The sequence below is a fragment of the Muscardinus avellanarius genome, assembly GCF_963383645.1.
Source record: "Muscardinus avellanarius genome assembly, chromosome: 7".
NCBI classification, from domain to species: domain Eukaryota; kingdom Metazoa; phylum Chordata; class Mammalia; order Rodentia; family Gliridae; genus Muscardinus; species Muscardinus avellanarius.
In genome coordinates, this window is record NC_137793.1 from 95,942,260 (window position 1) to 95,962,498 (window position 20,239).

The 20,239-nt window shown below is 40.5% G+C and overlaps 1 protein-coding gene across 1 annotated transcript in view; it reads right to left on the reverse strand.

The window, feature by feature from the left end:
• The window catches only part of CDC73 (cell division cycle 73), a gene marked incomplete at its 3' end in the record, with an annotated part of 141,014 nt that overhangs the window by 118,525 nt on the left and 2,250 nt on the right, over positions 1-20,239 (reverse strand). Inside the window, exons 2-6 of the mRNA XM_080698369.1 lie at positions 18,369-18,474; positions 11,119-11,188; positions 6,400-6,462; positions 6,265-6,317; positions 213-301 (exon numbers count right to left, since the gene is read on the reverse strand). Coding sequence (XP_080554495.1) covers positions 213-301; positions 6,265-6,317; positions 6,400-6,462; positions 11,119-11,188; positions 18,369-18,474 — 381 coding nt within the window. The remainder of the gene's footprint in view (positions 1-212; positions 302-6,264; positions 6,318-6,399; positions 6,463-11,118; positions 11,189-18,368; positions 18,475-20,239) is intronic.

Below are 20,239 nucleotides of genomic sequence, written 5' to 3' on the forward strand. Positions count from 1 at the left end.
GTGGATTCTGGATGGGGGACAGTGAGGGCGGGCTACTGGAACCAATCCCCACAGGATACTGAAAGACAGGTATGTTCTTTTGAACTTAGGGAGCAGAGGCATATAATGAATGAAAGATATAAAGGTAAATGTGAGTAGTATTTTAATATCCCACTTTCCTTATACATTAACAAATACCTAAACTATATGCTTTCTACTAAAGAAACCCTTACCTGATCTGTTCTGTCTGCACAATGCCTTCTTTATGACCTTCCAACCGAGCAGCCAACCTCTCTTTATCGAGTCGCACACACTCTTCATCCTGGAAATAAGCACTGGTTAGTGAGATCTTGCGAATTTCTATTTAATTTTTAGGAAGAAATAGTACTATACCAAACTTTTCCTTACCAAAATACCCACCTATGCAGTTCTAGGTATTACTGTACTTTAAGACAACTTTTAGTCACACAAAGACAATGATAAGTATATGGATGGATCATGTAAGACTAACTGCAGATGCTCCTTGAATAGCAATGGGGTTACATTCTGATCAACTCAACATAAGCTGAAAATATTGTAAATCAAGAATACGTTTAACACAATACTATACAATATAACTTAACCTAATTTACCTTAAACATGCTCAGATACACACTAACCTACAACTGGACAAAATCAGTGAACAAAAAACACATTTTATTATCACGTTTCAGATATTTCTTATAATTTGTTCAATACCATTCTGAAAGTGAAACACTCTCTACGGAATGTTATGTACCATTTTTGTTGCGCTGAAAATTTGAAACTTCACGTGGGGTCATCTGTGAAAGCTTACCAAAAACCTGCTTAGTCACTTATTTCTATGATTTAGGGTTCTTCCCATAATATAACTACCTTTATTATTTTTTGTTTGTTTGTTTGCAGTACTGGGGGTGGAACCCAGGGGCATTCTACCTCCGAGCTACATCCCCAGCCCTATTTTTTAGTCTTGTTATTTTTTATTTATTCATTCATTTATTTATTTATTTTTGCGGGTCTGGAGATGGAACCCAGGAACATTTGACTCCAAGCTACAGCCCCTGCCCTATTTTTTTTTTTTTAATTATTCTTTGTTTTGAAACCAGGTCTCACTGAGTTGCAGAGGGCCTCACTAAGTACCTGAGGCTGTCCGCGAAACACGATCCTCGGGTCTCAGCCTCCTGAATGCTGGGATTACAAGTGTGCACCACAACACCTGGCTAGTCTTTTTATTTTTGAAACAGGGTCTCACTGAGTTGCGAAGGGCCTTGCTAAGTAGCTGAGGCTGTCCGCTAAACATGATCCTATCTCAGCTTCCCAAATGCTGGGATAACAAGCATGCGCCACCATACCCGGCTCCTTTATTTTCATAGATACCATATAACAAGTCTAACTTCTAACTGAGAAAGCTTAAAGTTAAGTTGTATGGAAAGCTTTCATCATGGTTGAAAATTTCATTTTAGATCTAGACTTTATCCATCTTAGGTCACAAGTACCAAATCTATGAATATAGATCAAAACACTATAATTCAAACTTTAATGGCTTTCAAAGCATGTTCCTCAGAACATTAAAGGTTCCCTACAAAATGCTCATAAACTACTTCAAGATCTTGTCCAAAATTCAACGTGAGTAGCTCAACTTTTATTTAGATTATTTATTTATATCAAGATTTCAGGAAAAACTTAGTTTAAACAATGTATGGCTGCTTAGAAACTCTAATTCAATACCCATGTGAAAAAAATAAAAATATTGAGAAGCAATCAGTATCAATGGCTAACGGAATATAAAACTATTAAAAGCATCAGCAACCTAACCATGATGGTGCACACCGATATTTGGTAGGCTGAGGAAGGAAGAATGCAGATTCAAGGCTGGCCTCAGCAATCTAGCACGAACCACAGCAACTTTTCAAAATAAAAAATAAAATAGGCTAGGGATGTAGTTCAGAGGCAATCTCTCTCCCCCTCCACATTCAATCCCCATTACAAAAAAAGAAAAAAAAGATATTAGCATACTCAAGAAATCCAAAAGGATACTGGGCTCCAGATCATTCGTGAACAGTAATCTATCATTTAAAAATCTTAAAATAGAGCTGAGCATGGTGCTACATGCCTGTAATCCCACTACTTGGTAGGCTGAAATAGGACAGCCTCAGCAACCTACCAATGCTGTCTCAAAATAAAAAATTAAAAGCCAGATATGGGGGCTCATGCCAGTAATCCCAGTACTTGGGAGGCTGAGCCAGAAGGATTACAAGTTCAAAGTCTTCCTCCACAACTTAATGAGGGGCTTAGAAACTTAGTGAGGCTCTGTTTCAAAATAAAAATTAAATAGGTCTGGGGATATAGCTTGGAAGTAGAAGGCCTATGGGTTCCACCACGAGTACCACACAAAATAAATAAAAAGGGTTGAGAGTATAACTCGGAAGTAAACTGGCTTTGAATTTAATTCCTGATATCACATACACAAAAATCTTAACAAAGGCACCATCAGCTAAAATGAACATAAGGACACTTTTTCATGTGCATTACATTTCTGCCATTTTAATAAAGATATAACCCTTGTGGTACTGGGGTTCCTGGAAGCCCCTTTACCTCCGGGCTACACTCCCAGACCTATTTTTACATTTTTATTTGGAAACAGGGTCTCCTAAGCCAGTGCGCGCGGCTGGTTTCGAACCTGCACGATCCTCCTGTCTCTGCCTCCCAAGTGCGGGGATTACAAGCGTGCGCCACCACGCCCAGCAGAAACTGCTGATTTTAAAAACTACTTAAACTCAGATTTTACTCAAATAAAAAATCCTATCCTCAGATTTCTTTCTTCCCAGTACAATGTCTTACATGTCCTTGGTATGTGTATGCTGAAATATAATCTGCTTACGTAATGTAACTTTTATATAATACACTGTAATTCTACAAATAATGTAGAAAAATTTTATGCTATTTTCTGATTTTTCAAGCTGCTAATATCCTAGCAATTTAGAATCTGTAACATGATGAAATTTTTCAAATAATTCAATTGTGGTGTACAGGCTTTTCCAAACAAATAACATCCCTAAATTCACTAATTTTGTCAACAGAGGGTCAGAATCTCATTTCACACAGGGAGAATTGGGGAAATATCAGCTTTGGTGCCCCAAATTTTGTACATACAGTAAAAGGGCTAGAAGCTAGAATAAAAACTTGAGCAAATCACATCTTCTGTGTCGAAATGTTTACAATATCAAGCCTAGTATTACCAACAATTAAGAAGTTGTGGTGAGAACTGCAAGAGTTAATACATAGAAAGTACTTAGAATCTCAAACTCTAATAACAAGTCACTTATCACTGTCATTACCTACAATATATCAATTCTATGTCTCAAAAAATACGTATTAAAATTACAATTTTATTTTTATTTTGGTCTTTTTTACAGTACGAGCTACATTCCTAGCCCTATTTTTTATTCTTTACTTTGAAACAGGGTCTCAAAGTCCTCGAACTGCGATCTTCCTGTCTCAGACTCCCAAATGCTGGAATTACAAGTGTGCACCACCACACCTGGCTTTTTTTTTTTTTTTTTTTTTTTTTGCAGTAATGGGGATGGAACCCAGGGGCATTATACCTCTGAGATACACCCCCCAGCCCTATTTTTTATTCTTTTATTTTTTATTTTGAAACAGGGTCTCACTGAGTTGCAAAGGGCCTATGTAGCTGAGGCTGTCAGTGAACCTAGATCCTCCTGTCTCGGCATCCCAAATGCTGGGATGACAAGCATGCACCACCACGCCCAGCTCCTCATTTTTATTTTGAAACAGGGTCTCACTAGGTTAATGAGAGGCTCACTATTTGCTGAAGCTGTCCTCAAACCTATGATCCTCCTGTCTGAGCCTCCCAAGTAGTGGGATTACAGGCAGGCATTTGCCAGCACACCTGGCAAAAAATACTTTAAGCATCAAATTTTGTCACTGATTCCACTATAGGTACTTACTAATCAACCCTATTTGACCAACAGTTACCTTTGTCCTCAATTACAGAGGCTTTACTGTTTACATAGCAGACTAAAAGTATATATAATTATTTGATTCTGATATGAGATTAAAATGGAAAACTTTATTGTAGCCAGATATGTTAATTAAAACTAGTGACAGCCCTGGCATGGTGGTGCCCAGCCTGTAATTCCAGTACTTGGGAGGCTGAGATAGGAGGATGCAAGTTTAACACCAGCATCAGCAACTTAGCAAGATTCTCGGCAAGCTATTGAGAGCTTGTTCCAAAACAAAAATTTTAAGCCCTAGGAAAAAACTTGGTGCATGTTTGTAATCCCAGTACTTGGGAAGCTGAGACAGGAGGATCCAGGTTCACGGGCAGTCTCAGCTACTTAATGAGGCCTTCTGCAACTCAGTGAGACCTGTTTCCAAATAAAGAATAAAAAACAGGGCTGAGGGTGTAGCTCAGGTACTGGTACAATGCCTCTGGGTTCAATCCCGCGTGCGCGCGCACACACACACACACACACACACACAAAAGGCACTTGGGGTGTAGCTTGGAAGTAGAATGTGCCTGGGTTCAATCCCCAGTACCACCAAAAAAAACAACTACTGATGAAAACAAGTGTTATTTCTTTATTGTCAATTGATATGTGCCAGTCTAATCATTTACCAGATTTTAAGTATGCCCCTAGTATATTATTATTTTCAGGGGTTTTATATGTATTTAACTGCTCCGGGGCTTGTTGAAAGTTTATATAAATAATATTGTAATCATATGATTAAAATCCTAAGGTTAACTGACTTATGTAGTATACTACATATGAATACTACTGTTTCAAAATATATAAGCGTGTAGCCTGGCTCAACTGACCAAATTAACATAGTACCTCACATACTTATTTTTTGTGGTGGGAACACTTAAACTCTTAGCAATTTTCAAAGTATATACATTGTTACTAAGAGTCACCATTTCATATACAATAAATCCTTAAATGTAACTGTATTTATGTGGCTTTTATTTCATATGAACTATCCTATCAACCAGTATTACTATTCAACTGGCTAAAGTTCTGTAAGAAATCTGGAACCAGTATTTCAATATTTTAATGAAGTAACTATAATAGGCACTTCACAGCTCTGAAGAATAAAGTAAATCCCCACACACCCTTATTCTAGGAATAGTCAAACTACAACCTCAAGGCCAATTCTGACCCACCACTGTTTTGTAAAGTTTTACTGGAACACAACCACATCTGACTGCTTCCACACTACAACACCAGAGTTTGGCAACTGAAACAGACTATCCAACACTTTCAGAAACCTAAAATATTTACTATATGGGCCTTTGAGAAAGAGCTTCTGATCTCTGACCTAACCCAATATTTTCAATGATAAGAATATAAATGTCACCGGGCGTGGTGGCGCACGCTTGTAATCCCAGCATTCAGGAGGCTGAGACCTGGAGGATCGCAGTTCATGGACAGCCTCAAATACTTAGTGAGGCCCTCTGCAACTCAGTAAGACCCGGTTTCAAAATAAAGAATAAAAAATAGACAGGGGGTGTAGGTTGGAGGTTGAATGCCCCTGGGTTCCATACACACACACACACACACACACACACACACACACACACACACACATATGTCAATGGCCGGACGTGGTGGCGCACGCTTGTAATCCCAGCATTTGGGAGGCTGAGACTGGAGGATCGCGGTTCGCAGACAGCCTCAGCTACTGAGTGAGACCCTCTACAACTCAGTGAAACCCGGTTTCAAAATAAAAAATAGGGCAGGGGCTATAGCTCAGAGGTCAAATGCTCCTAAGTTCCAACCCCAGACCGCAAAAATATATATATATATGTCAAGAAAATATATATATGTCAAGAAAATAATTTGTCCATTACAAAGTTTATATATCATGAGGGCTAACACTACAACTCAAACTACTTATTAATAAACATTTATTTGTGTGTGTGTGTGTGTGTGTGTGTGTGTGTTACTAAGGATTAAACTTAGGCATTCTACCTTCTAGATATACTCCCAGCCCAATTTTATTTCTTATTTGGAAACAAGGCCTCACTGCTTGCTGAGGATATTCTCGAACCTATGATCCTCCTGTCTCAGCCTCCCAAGTACAGGGATTACAGGTGTGCACCACTTAGCTTTCAACTTTTCTTTAAACCACAAAAATTTTTCCAAGAAAGATATTAACCTCCTAGAATTACCACAAAGATTTCTTTTTGCTACACAATCTCAATTTCAGTAACAATATGAATATTTAAAATAAAATTATTACCTCTATTCGTGGTTTCTTTGCTTCTGCTAAAACTTCATCTGCAGCTCTTTTGACTATAAGAAAATGAGTAGAAAAGAAATGTTCAGTTTTGAAATGGTTTTTGAAAGTTCAAAAGAAAGCTGTGACAAGGCATACCTTGAGTAGATCGTTGGAGACCTATTTCTAGGGGAGCGCTTCTGTCTATACTTGCCGATGTTGCTGAAAATTCAAAAAGATCATATAAGGAGATCAATATTTGAACACATACTAGACTTTATTAAAAGCAAAATGCTCAACCTGTGTTATATTTTTTATTTCTCTAAGGGGATTTCTCTAGGTAAAAAACAAGTTTTTGGTTTATGTATTTGTTCTGTACTGAGGACTGAACCCAGGGGCAGCCTATCTCTTAAGTTACAACCCCATCCCCACTTGGTTTTTTACTTACTTATTTTGAAACAGGGTCTCAATAGGATGCTTAGTTTCCCTAAGTTGCTGAGATGGGTCTTGAACTTCAGATCCTTCTGTTTCAGCCTCCCAAGTACTGGCATTACAGCCATATGCTAACATTCCAGTTAAAAAAAATAAGTTTTGTTTTGTTTTTTGTGGTACTAGGAATTTAATCCAGGGGCATTCTATTTCCGAGCTACACCCCCCCCACCCTATTTTATTTTTTATTTTGAAATAAGGTCTCACTAAGTTGTGGAGGACCTCACTACGTAGTTGAGGCTGGCTCGAACCTGAGATCCTCCTATGTCAGCCTCCCAAGTACTGGGATTACAGGTGTGCCACCATGCTCAGCTAAACAAGTATTATTTAAAGCAGCTCTGTAAAAGTACTTATTAAAGCCAGGCGTGGTGGCGCACGCTTGTAATCCCCACGCTTGGGAGGCAGAGACAGGAGGATCACGCAGGTTCAAAGCCAGCCCCGCGCGCTGGCTTAGGAGACCCTGTTTCCAAATAAAAATGTAAAAATAGGTCTGGGAGTGTAGCCCGGAGGTAGAAGGGCTTCCAGGAACCCCAGTACCACCCCCCCCCAAAAAAAAGTACTTATTAAAAAGGTTAGTCTGTATTAGAAAGTCTCAAGGAGGACAAACTACTTTTAACAATGTAGCTTACAAATTACTAAGATGTCCTAACTACACTTTGGTTAATGTTTTGGAATTGATAAAAAACTAAATCAGAATGGTACGAAACACAATACTATTTGTTTTGGTAAGAGTGAATAGAGAACTCTTCTCTGAAGGAACAATATTTGGAACAACATCTGAGCAGAGATTTCTATAAGACAGTAAGAAAGGGGCCCTTGTTATAATGTAGAGAAACATAATTAAAGACAGAAAGAGCAGTAACTAAAAACGTTCTAACATTAGAACAGCTTATAGACCAATGAGACTGACTGCTGTAAGCAAAGGAGGCGGGTTACAGATGGGAGCAGAAGCAAGATCATGCAGGCCAGGACAAGAAGTGTAAGCTTTATTCAAAGGGTGAAGGGAGGTCACAGATGGCCTTGAGCAGGTGAGCGACACAATCAAGTTCCTAAGTTTTCCCAAAAACAGTCACTCGTAAGTGTTTGGCACAGACTAACCTACAGGAAATAAAGAGGAATCTACACAACAATCTAAAGAGGAAGATGGAATTGGATGGGAGCAAAAGGTAAAAAGTTGTCACAGTTTTAAAGACAGAAACAAAAACTTCCTATTGGGATGAAAGTGAGGAATCAGAAATCATGCGAGCGTTTTGGCCTAAGCAGCTGCATCGATAGACGATGACACTGCTCATTACTAAGATGGAAGAACAGACTTAGGGCTTTTGTTTTGTGTTGTGGAAGAGAAGGAGAAAACTGGACATCCTAATTCAGGTACACTGCATCTCAAACGCACCAGACATTCAAAGAAAGATGGTGACAGTGAGGCTATAATCTGAAACTTAAAAAGTCAATGTGGAAGATATACATGAGAGCAATAGGGCATGGTGGCACACACTTTTAATTCGGGTACTTGGGAGGCCTTAGCAACTTATTAGTGAGAACCTGTTTCAAAATTTAAAAAATAAACAAAATCGGTTAGAGGTAGAATGCCCCTAGGTTCAACCCTCAGTACTACCAAAAAAAAAAAAGGCTTTAAATCCCAGAATTCAGGAGGTGGAGACTGGAGAATCATGGTTTGAGTACAGCCTCAGCTACTTAGCGAGGCCTGTCACAACTCAGTAATATCCTGTTTCAAAAATAAAAAGACTAAAACAATAGGACTGGGAGTGTACCTCGGAGGCAGAATGCTCCTGGGTTCCATCTCCAGTACCGTAGAAAAAAAAAAAAAGCTTTGAGTGTATGAAAAGAATCCACACTAAATTCTCCTCCAACAACCTTTTTTTGTATATGTGTGGTCCTGGGAATTGAACCTAAAGGTTACCCTCTGAGCTACACGTCCACTCCTTTTTATTTTTTATTTTGAAATAGGATCTCACTAAGTTACTATGTGCTGGCCTGGAACCTGCAATCTTCCTATCTCAGTCTTCCAAGTATTGGGATTACAAATATGTAGCACAAAACCCAGATTCCACTATTTCTTATTTCACAGGGGAAATTTAAAAAAAACAATGTCTATTTAAGACTGGGAGCAATAAAGACACTGGTAGAGACTTTCTAAATAAGACCCCAAAGCTCGGGGAAAAAACTGAGAATCAATAAATGGAATGGGGAGCCAGGTGTGGTGGCGCACGCTTGTGATCCCAGCACTTGGGAGGCTGAGACTAGAGAATCGCAGTTCACGGACAGCCTCAGCTACTACCTAGTGAGGCCCTTCAAAACTCAGTGAGACCCTGTTTCAAAATAAAGAGTAAAAATTAGGGCTAGAGGTGTAACTAGGAGGAAGAATGTCCCTGGGTTCCTCCCCAGTACCGAGAAAAAAGAAAAACAGAATGGCATTAAATTTAAAGCCTTCTGCACAGCAAAATAAACAATGAAGATTCTCAAGGGATCTTCAAGAGAACAGGAAAAGCCTTTGCCAGCTATTCTTCTGACAGAGGATTAATATCTACAATATACAAAAAATTAAAAAGCTAAACATTCAAAAAAACCAATCAAGCCAAGCATAGTGGTCCATGCCTCTAATCTCAGTACTTGGGAGGACTTAGCAATTTAGCAACTAAGTCAACAAAAGAAGAAATGTAAGTGGCCAATAAATAAATGAAAAAATGCTCAACATCATTCGCAATCAGAGAAATATAAAACTACACTGAGATTCCCTCTGTTTACAATTGCAATCATCAAGAACACAAACAGAGCCGGGCGTGGTGGCGCACGCTTGTAATCCCCGCGCTTGGGAGGCAGAGACAGGAAGATCACGCAGGTTCGAAGCCAGCCGCGCTGGCTTAAGAGACCCTGTTTCCAAATTAAAAAAAAAAAAAAAAAAGGAACACAAACAGAGCTGGGCGTTGTGGCGCACGGTTGTAATCCCAGCATTTGGGAGGCTGAGACAGGAGAATGGCAGTTCGCAGACAGCCTCAGCTACTTAGTGAGCCCTTTCCAACTCTGTGAGACCCTGTTTCAAAATAAAGAATAAAGTAACTCTGAAGGTGTAGCTCAGAGGTAGACTGCCCCTGGGCTCAATCCCCAGTACCACAAAAAAAAAGAGAAAAAGAGAATACAAACAATAATAAGTACTAGCTATGATGTTGGGAAATAGAAACTCATATGCTAATGGTGGGATTGCAATTAGTACAACCACTTTGGAGATCAAGGTTCCTCATAAAACTAGGAAAGGAACCACCATATGGGCCAGCTACACCACTTCCTCTCTCTCTCTGCAAAAGAATTAAACTCAGAAGCCAGGTGTGGTGGCACATGCTTTTAATCCCAGCATGTGCCTGAGAAAAGAGGACTGCAGTTCGAGGACAGCCTCAAGCTACTATTTAGTGAGGCCTTTTGCAATTCAGTGAAACTTTGTTTCAAAATAAAGAATAAAAAATAGAGCTGGGGGTGTAGCTCAGAGGTTTAATGTCCCTGGGTTCCATCCCCAGTACTGGAAAAAAAAAAAAAAAAGAATTAAACTGAGAATACTATAGTGATGAGTGCATATCCATGTGTATACCAGCACAATTCACAATAACCAAATTATGGAGCCAATCTAGGTGTCTGTCAACTGACAAACAGAAATGAATATGTGGTCTATACACACAGGGGAAGTGCTATTCAGCCATAAAGAGAACAAAATTACATTATTTGCTGGAAAATGGATGGAACTAGAGAATATTACACTGTTATCAACCAGTCTCAGAAAATTAAGGGTCATATGTTTTCTCTCATATGTGGAAGATCAAGAGAATATAGGAAACATAAGGTTAGATAAATAAGGAGAGAGACCAACAGTATAAGTGGAAAGAGATTGGAGGAAGAAAAAGACAGAGGCTTGGGAGAGGAAAAAAAGAGGCTTGATGAGCCAGTTGTGGTGGCGCACGCTTGTAATCCCAGCATTTTGGAGGCTAAGACAGGAGGATCTGGGTTTGCGGCCAGCCTCAGCTACTTAATGAGGCCCTTTGTAACTCAGTGAGACCCTGTTTAAAAAATATAAAGAATAAAGAATAGGGCTGGAGATGTAGCAGAATGCAGAATGCCCCTGGGTTCCATCCCCAGTACCCTCCCCCCCAAAAAAAGAGGCTTGATGAAAGAAACAGTTCAATAATGCCATGCTGGTATACTGGTATATGAAGGGAGCACTACTAATCTCACTGACATGTATGGGGAGGAGGGCAGGATCCAGAGGGAAACACCAAGTGCTATGTGCACGCTTCTTTGTATCACTTTGAACCTCACTATGATATATAATTCCAAGTCATCAATTATGAAAAAAAAGATTGGGACAAATTAAAAAGTACTCACATGCTTCACCATTGAGGTATCCAAGTAGATCTTTTCGGTCAGGTCTTCTAACCACAGGAATATTTTCAGTCTGAAGCCAAAATTTTAAAATAAAGGTTAAATGGATAACAACTACATGAAACGTGATCAAAGCATACGTCTGAGTATGTTCCCATATATCTTGGTAACATTTAAAATCGTTCGTTAAAAAAACACCAGGCTAAAAAAAACTAAAAATCTTGAAAAATATTAAGCATATGAAGTTTTAGTAATTTTGTTTTTTAAATTCCAGCAAGATATATTAATGGTAGTTATTAGATAGAAAGTAGTTACTCTCTTTTCAAATGTTAATTCCAGTCTTTTTGCTCCCACAGCAATATCTAGTTTAACTGCACTCATGATGGTTGGGACATATCAGACTATTATCTTTTTAGCCCCATTCTTTTCTTACGTTATGCAGCAGCACCTCTATAGTGCTGTCCTTATCCCCCGCCCCACCTTGGTGGTACTGGGTACAGAACCCAGGGGCACTCTATCTCCAAGTTATGCCCCAGTCCTATTTCATTTTTTCTTTGAAGCAGGGTCTCGCCAGGTTGATGAGAGCCTCACTATTTGCTAAGGCTGTCCTCAAGCCTGAGATCCTCCTGTCTCACCACATCTGGCTCCTACAGTGCTTTCCTCCCTCAAAAATATTCAACTTCGGCCAGGCATGGCAGCACACACTTGTAATCCCAGTACCTGGGAGACTGAGACAGAACGGTCACAAGTTTGCAGCCAGTCTCAGCTACATGAGACCCTCTGCAACTTAGTGAGATCCTGTTTCAAAATAAAAAATAAGAGCCGGGCGTGGTGGCGCACGCTTGTAATCCCCGCACTTGGGAGGCGGAGAGAGGAGGATGGCGCTGGTTCGGAGCCAGCCTCGCTGGCTTAAGAGATACTGTTTCCAAATTTAAAAAAATATAAAATAGGTCTGGGAGTGTAGCCCGGAGGTAGAAGGGCTTCCAGGAACCCCAATACCACCATAAATAAATAAATAAATAAATAAATAAATAAATAAATAAATAAATGGACTGGGGGTAGAGATGGAGGTAGAATGCCCCTGGGCTCAATCCCTAGTACTGTGGGGAAAAAACAAATTCAAGTTGGCCAAGCATGATGATGAATTCTAGTAATTTCAGTACTTGGAAGGCTGAGACAGGAGAACTGCAGGCTTGAGGATAGCCTCAGCAAGTGGTGAGAACCACATCAATCTAGTGAGACCCTGTTTCAAAAGAAAAAGAAAAATAAGTAAGGACATAGCTTGAAGGTAGAATGCTCCTGAGTTCAATCCTCAATACCAGCACACACACACACACACACACAAAAAAAAATCCTGTTTCCAAAAAATATATAAAATAGGTCTGGGAGTGTAGCTCGAAGGAAGAAGGGCTTCCAGGAACCCCAATACCACCAAAAATAAATAAATAAGTAAGAAAAATAAGCTTGAACTCTTCCAAATAAATTAAGCCACTAAATTTTTTTTAACCTGTAAGCGGCGGGGGGAGGGTGGTTAAATAATTAGATCTGAAGATGTAGCCATTTTTAGAAAAATAATTTTAAATCAAATACATTAGCAATTTGTAAAAAGGTGAGCAGAAAGAAAACTTAGGTAGGCACCAAGTCATCTTTGGGAGCATAAATTTTTAAAGAATCCTGTCAGGACCACAATTACCATGTTACTTTTTTAATATAGACCAACATAGTACAAGAAAAACTGGTGGCCAAAGGATTATAGTTTAAATCCTTGCCACCTTGTAATAGCAACAATGTCAGGAGTGTTAGCACGCACTTATAATCCCAGTACTTGGAGCAGAGCTTATAAATTAAGTCTACGTGTTCAAAGCCAGCTTCAGCAACTTAGCAAGGGTCTCAGCAACCTAGTGAGACAAAGTTTCCAAATTAAAAAATCAGCCTGGGAAGCCGGGCGTGGTGGTGCACGCTTGTAATCCCCGCGCTTGGGAGGCAGAGACAGGAGGATCGCGCAGGTTCGAAGCCAGCCTCGCGCGCTGGCTAAGGAGACCCTGTTTCCAAATAAAAATGTAAAAATAGGTCTGGGAGAGTAGCCCGGAGGTAGAAGGGCTTCCAGGAACCCCAGTACCACCAAAAAAAAAAAAAAAAAAATCAGCCTGGGAGTGTAGCTTGGAGGTAGAATGCCTCTGGATTCGATCCCCAGTACCAAAATAAGTAAGACCAACAATGAAGTATAAGAGCCCTCAGAATCATTGGCCAATTATCTCATAATGAGCACTGACTACGCTTCACTATACCAAACATTCTCTATTTGCTCTTTGATGACTTAACTGAACTATATTTAATCACTTAGAAAGTAACCTTTTCCAAAAGATCAAGCTAAATTTTAGTTTCTCTTTATGAATGTTTAAAAGTCTACAAGGTTTTTGTGCTTGCAATTTCTTTTCAACCAATCTACAAGGAATACTATAATTAAAATATCTAAATTAAGCCAGGCATGGTGGTACACGTTTGTAATCTCAGCATTTGGGAGGCTGAGACAGGAAGATCGCAGTTTGAGGACTGCCTCAGCTACTTTGTGAGACCCTTTGCCTCTATGAGACCCTGTTGCTGGGGATATAGCTTGGAGTAGAATGACCCAAGGTTCCATCCCCAGTACTACAAAAAAATAAAAAAATAAAAAAATTAGTTACTTAGCCGGGCATAGTGGCGCATGCTTGTAATCCCTGCGATTGGGAGTCTGAGATAGGAGATTCTGGCAAGTTCAAGACCAGCCTCAGCTACTTAGTGAGGCTCTCAGCAAATTAGTGAGACCCTGTTTCCAAATAAAATATAAAATAGGTCTGGGAAAGACCTATTTTTATAGCCCGAAGGTAGAAAGCCTCTAGGTTCCACTCCCAGTACGACCAAAAAAAAAAAAATTACTTAGTGAGGCCCTCCACAACTTACTGAGCCCTTGTTTCAAATATAAGGAATACAGCCAGGCGTGGTGGCGCACGCTTGTAATCCCTGCGCTTGGGAGGCTGAGACAGGAGGATCGCGCAGGTTCGAAGCCAGCCTCAAATGGTTTAAGAGACCCTGTTTCCAAATAAAATATAAAATAGGTCTGGGAGTGTAGCCCGGAGGTAGAAGGCCCCTGGGTTCCATCCCCAGTACCACCAAAAAAAAAAAAAAAAAGAAATACAAAATAGGGCTAGAAGTATGTGTGGCTTGGAGGTAGAATGACCCTGGGCTGAATCCCTAGTACCTCAAAAATGAAAAAAGAAGACAACCTCAAATTCATAGAACCTAGACCTATGGTATTCTGCACCTTTAATATGGAAAATATTTAAAAATAAATGTTAAATTGTAAGTGATCAAGGGTCCTAGGGTTCATGGTAATTATTGTAGCTATTGGATATGTTCTATAACCATTCTGTAAACAAAATCTGTAAATCTAATCAAGTATTTGAATCACATTAACTACCCCAAAATGAAGGGACAAGGCCAATAAAACATTGTAATTATTGCTGAATTCACTTTTAAAGATTCAGTATTAGGAAAAATAACTTTTAGAACTGCTACTCGGCCTCACTGTGTTCCTAATGCTGGCTGAGAACCTGTGGTCCTCCTGTCTCAGCTTCCCAAGTATTGGGATTACAAGCATATGCCACAATACCAGGCTTAATTTTATTTTTCAAAATAAGTATTTAACATTAAATAGGTATGGGAAGGTAGGAATCCCAAAGACTGAAAGCAGGGGCATTCAACCTCCAAGCTGTACCCTTAGCCCTTTTTATTTTTTATTGTTAAACAGGGTCTCAGTAAATTGCTTAAACTGGCCTGGAACCTGCAATCTTCCTGTTTCAGCCTCACAAGTACTGAGATTGCAAGTGTGTACCACCAATCACAGCTTAAATATGTATTTCTTGCTCTGAAAAAGAGCCTACAGTTTAATAGATACAAAGCCCATGAGATGACAGTATACTTTGTCAAATGCTTTAAGTAACAAAGTATTGTTTAAGGGAGACCACATAAGCCAGAAACTTCGACTATAAGTAGTTGGAAGGGAGGGAAATATTGAAAAGTAAATTTTTCACAACATAATGCAGCTTAGTAATAGTTTTAGATAATTCAGAAAGTAGCTCTAATGATGACAGCCATAAAGATATTTGTGAAGCCATAAAGATATTTGTGAAGTCTGAATAAAACTCTTAAGAATGTAAAGACATGAAGACTGGTATGGTGGCACATGCCTGTAATTTCAGTACTTGGGAGGCTGAGACAGGAGAATCACAGGTTTGAGGCCAACCTTGGCAATTTAGTGAAGCCTCCACAACTTAGTAAGACCCTGTTTCAAAATAAAAATCGGGTTGGGGGTGTAGCTCAGAGGTATAATGTGCCTAGGTTCAATCCCCAGTACCACAAAAAAATAAAAATAAAAAAAAAAAAGGACCGTTACTGGGGATTCCGAGGCAGGGACTGGAGCCTGCTAAGGGGTTAGGCCGATGCCAGGACCAGCAGCTGGCATCAGAGCCTGCTGTGAGGCAAGGCCAGTGCTGGGGCCTCCAAGGCCAGGATCGGAGCCTACCGAGGGGTTAGGCCAGTGCTGGGGCCAGCGAGGCCAGCATCGGAGCCTACGGTGAGGCAAGGCCGGTGCTGGGGCCTCCGAGGCCGGGATAAGAGCCTGCCGAGGGGTTAGGCCGGTGCCGGGGCCAATGGCCGGGAGCGGAGCCTGCCGAGGGGTTAGGCCGATGCCGGGGCCAGCGGCCGGGATCGGAGCCTGCCATGAGGCAAGGCTGGAGCTGGGGCCTCCGAGGCCGGGATCGGAGCCTGCCGAGAGGTTAGGCCGATGCCGGGGCCAGCGTCCGACTTCGGAGCCTTCCGTGAGGCAAGGCCACTACTGAGGCCTCCAAGGCTGGTATCGGAGCCTGCCTTGAGGCTAGGCCAGTGCTGGGGCCAGCAAGGCCGGGATCGGAGCCAGCTGAGGGGTTAGGCCGGTGTCAGGGCCAGTGAGACCAGAATCGGGGCCTCCCATGAGACAAGGCCACTGCTTGAGCCAGCGAGGTCTGGATCAGTCCACCGGGTAGCCAGGCCACTACTGGGGCCATCAAAAGTGGGATCGGTACTTGCAACGCGGCATGCACAGAGAAATATCGCAGAAAATAAAAATCAGATGCTTCCCCTAATCAGCAAAAACTAGGAGGAGAGGGGCAACAGGAAGAGATCGAGCTATAGAAAGGGCCCTATAGTGAAGCAACTAAGGTGACCAATCAGAGGGTATGGAATAGGGGAGGATGGAGCCTCTTTAAAATGCAGGAGGTACATAAACAAATGTATCAAAGTTAATCACCAAACAAGCATGGGATCTAGGGAGGGTGAGGGAATGGGATGGGGGCTGGATGAGAGCTAATTGGATGATGTGTGTTTGTATATCCTCTCAAGTCTTGTATTCCAATGTGATATATGATTACAGTGCACCAATAAAAATAAAGAAAGAAAGAAAAAAAGAAAATGAAAATGAAAACACTATTTACAAATTAATATATCTCAATAAAGTATGTGCTTATAGTAAGTTAAAACAATTATCTAAAGCAGGTATTTTGCTAGGCATGGTGCCGAACTTCTAAAATTCCAACATTTAGAAGGCTGAGACAAAAGGATTGCATGTTTGAGGACAGTCTCAGCAAGTAGTAAGATTCTCAGCAACCTAGTGAGACCATTTGTTTGTTTGTTTGTTTGTTTGTATTTGTCTGTTTTGTAGTACTGGAGGTGGAACCCAGAGGCTTTCTACCTCCGGGCTATACTCCCAGACCTATTTTATATTTTATTTGGAAACAGGGTCTCGCTAAGTGGCTGAGAGCCTCACTAAGTAGCTAAGGCTGTCCTTGAACCGAATCATGATTCTCTGGTCTCAGCCTCCCAAATGCTAGAATTACAAAGCGTGCGCCATCACGCCCAGCTCTTTTATTTTCTCTTGTGGTACTGGGGATTGAATCCAGAGGCATTCTACCTCCAAGTTACACCCCCAACCCTATTTTTGTTTTGTTTTGTCTTGTTACAGTACTGGAGGTGGAATCCAGGGGTATCTACTTCCAAACTATATCCCCAGCCCTATTTTTTATCTTTTTTGGTTTTTTTGGTGGTACTGGGGGGTTCCTGGAAGCCCTTCTACTTCCAGGCTACACTCCCAGACCTATTTTATAATTTTGAAACAGGGTCTCTTAAGCCAGCACGGCTGGCTTCGAACCTGCGCGATCCTCCTGTCTCCACCTCCCAAGCACAGGGATTACAAGCGTGCGTCACCATGCCCGGCTTTATCCTTTATTTTGAAACAGGGTCTCACTGAGTTGCAAACGGCTTCACTCAGTAGTCTGCGAACCTGGATCCTCCTGTCTCAGCCTCCTAAATGCTGGAAGTACAACCGTGAGCCACTACACCTGGCTTTTATTTTTATTTTAAAACAGGATCTGTTAGTTTGATGAGTCTCACTACCTGCTGTAATCCTGTCTCAGCCTCACAAGTACTAGATTACAGGGGTATACTACCACCCCCAGCTACGCATATCAATGTTTGTTTTTTTTTTTTTTTTGCAGTACTGAGGATGGAACCCAAAGGCATTCAACCTCTGAGCTACACCCCAGCACTATTTTTTATTCTTTATTTTGAGACAGGATCTCACTGAGTTGTAAAGGGCCTAAGTAGCTGGGGCTATCCACAAACCACGATCCTCCTGTTCAGCCTCCCAAATGCTAGGATTAAAAGCATGCACCACCTCGCCTGGCTTAAGCATTTCAATTTTCTTTTTTTTTTTTTTTTTTTTTTTTTTTTGGTGGTACTGGGGGTGGAACCCAGGGGCTTTCTACTTCCGGGCTATACTCCCAGACCTATTTTATATTATATTTGGAAACAGGGTCTCACTAAGTTGCTGAGAGCCTAACTAAGTAGCCGAGGCTGACTTCAAACCTGTGCGATCCTCCTGTCTCAGCCTCCCAAACGTGGGGATTACAAGCATGCGCCACCACGCCCGGCTATGCATTTCAATTTTCTGAAATATCTCTATAAGTACCTCTAAAACTTCAATTTTTACCAACATTACTCATATTTTACATTAAAAAAATCACATTAATTAAAATTTTTATTTTAAATCATGCCTAGTTTTGACCTTCCAGACTTTCATACATTTGAAACCTATAAAGGAAGTTACCAATGCCAAAACATACCTACTCTTCAATAAAGTAAAAAAAAAAAAAAAAAAAGAATTTAAAATAAGCCCTACTTACAGCTGCACGTCGAACATAAACAGGATGAGAAAGGTGCACATTATTAAGCAGAAATAATATGGAATCCAATGTGTAGTACTCTCTGGGTTGGCCTTCTTTTCCAGTCCTGAAATAATTAAGGCAAAATTTTTATTCACACTTTGAATTCAATTCTTTAGGCTTAGCTACATATATTTATAGTACTTGGCTATCCAACAATGTACTTAACACCGCCAAAAAAAGTATACATAAATTATAAAATCCAGTAAGTGGCATCTCATTAGGGCAAAAGAATACAAATGAAGAAAAAAACAAAATGCAAGAAGCAAGGAAAGCACACAAACTTACACTTTAAAGTACTATATACACTTTTTTTTTTTTTTTGGTGGTACTGGGAGTGGAACCCAGAGGCTTTCTACCTCCGGGCTATACTCCCAGACCTATTTTATATTTTATTTGGAAACAGAGTCTCACTAAGTTGCCGAGAGCCTCACTAAGTAGCTGAGGCTGGCTTCAAACCTGTGTGATCCTCCTATCTCAGCCTCCCAAGCGCAGGGATTACAAGTGTGCGCCACCATGCCCAGCTCTATAAAAGCCTTTTAAAATTAGACACAAATTGGGCTCTGGGCTTTGCCAATAAAGAAATAAACCTAACCAGTCAGATTGGAGAGGATTCTTAAAGCAATCAAACTGTGATCAAACAATGAATGGAGTCTAAGGGTGTGAGTTCTCAATGCTGTCACCTGTGGGCTCGCTGCCCTGGAAGATCACCTATCTACAGCTGGTCAAACCTCATCCGGGTCATGCCTTCTCTTCAGTGCCTGAGTCACTGGGGCTGCGTCTAACTAGAAAGTCATACAAGCTGAAAAGATTTTCAGCAGGGAAGTAGGATCAGAAGGCAAAACATATGGAAGACGAATTGAAGGTAGAGAGATGGGTGAACAATCCCATCCTTCCTCCTACATATACCTATCATAATTCAAATGCATTATTTGAATTCATCCGAATACTGACCACTATAATCAGCCTCATACCTACTTTTCTGGCCTCTATTAAAACTTTTCTCTAAATTAAAATACTTCATGCCACAAATCACTTATCAATTACTGTACAAAGAAATTCACTACAAGCAGGTTATTTCTTCTGATACAGGAAAGAAAAATAACAAAATGCACTGCAGGTGCTAAAAATTAGTATTGTTTAATGTTTTATACATATGTACATATTTTCAAGCACACACATATATACAGCAAGTGAAAATTTCCTTTTGTGGATCGCTACTGAGAAGTTTGAAATCTGTTCTAAGCATTCCTTTTTCACTGGCTTCAATGACCTGCTGTCATATCATTTCCTTTTCAGCTCTTATACCTTTAGGTATACAGATCCATCATTCTGGAAGACTAATCCTTGTCCACCATTTCACACAAAATTCTTACACATTTTGCAAGGGGGCAGGGATACTCGAGATTGAACCTAAGGGCACTCTACCACTGAGCTACATCCCCAGCCCTTTTTACTTTTATTTGAAAAATGTCTTGGTAATTTGTCCCAACTGGCCTCGAATTTACAATCCTCCTGTCTCAGCCTCCCAAGTAGCTAGGACTACAGGTGGGTGCTAGCCACCATACCCAGGTTCTTGCCCATTCTATAAGAAGTATTCATTTGTTCATTCATTCATTCATGAAAACTTTGGGAGATGCAAACATGTCAAGCACACTTCTAGTCAACCTTCCCTAAAATACCAACTAGAAGGAACTATGGAACTATTCTGTTATATGCTAGGAAGCATTTTACATCAAAATGTTTTGGGTTTTTTTTGCGGGTCTGGGAATGAAACCCAGGAGCATTCAACCTCTGAACTATACCCCCCTGCCCTATTTTTTCATTCTTTA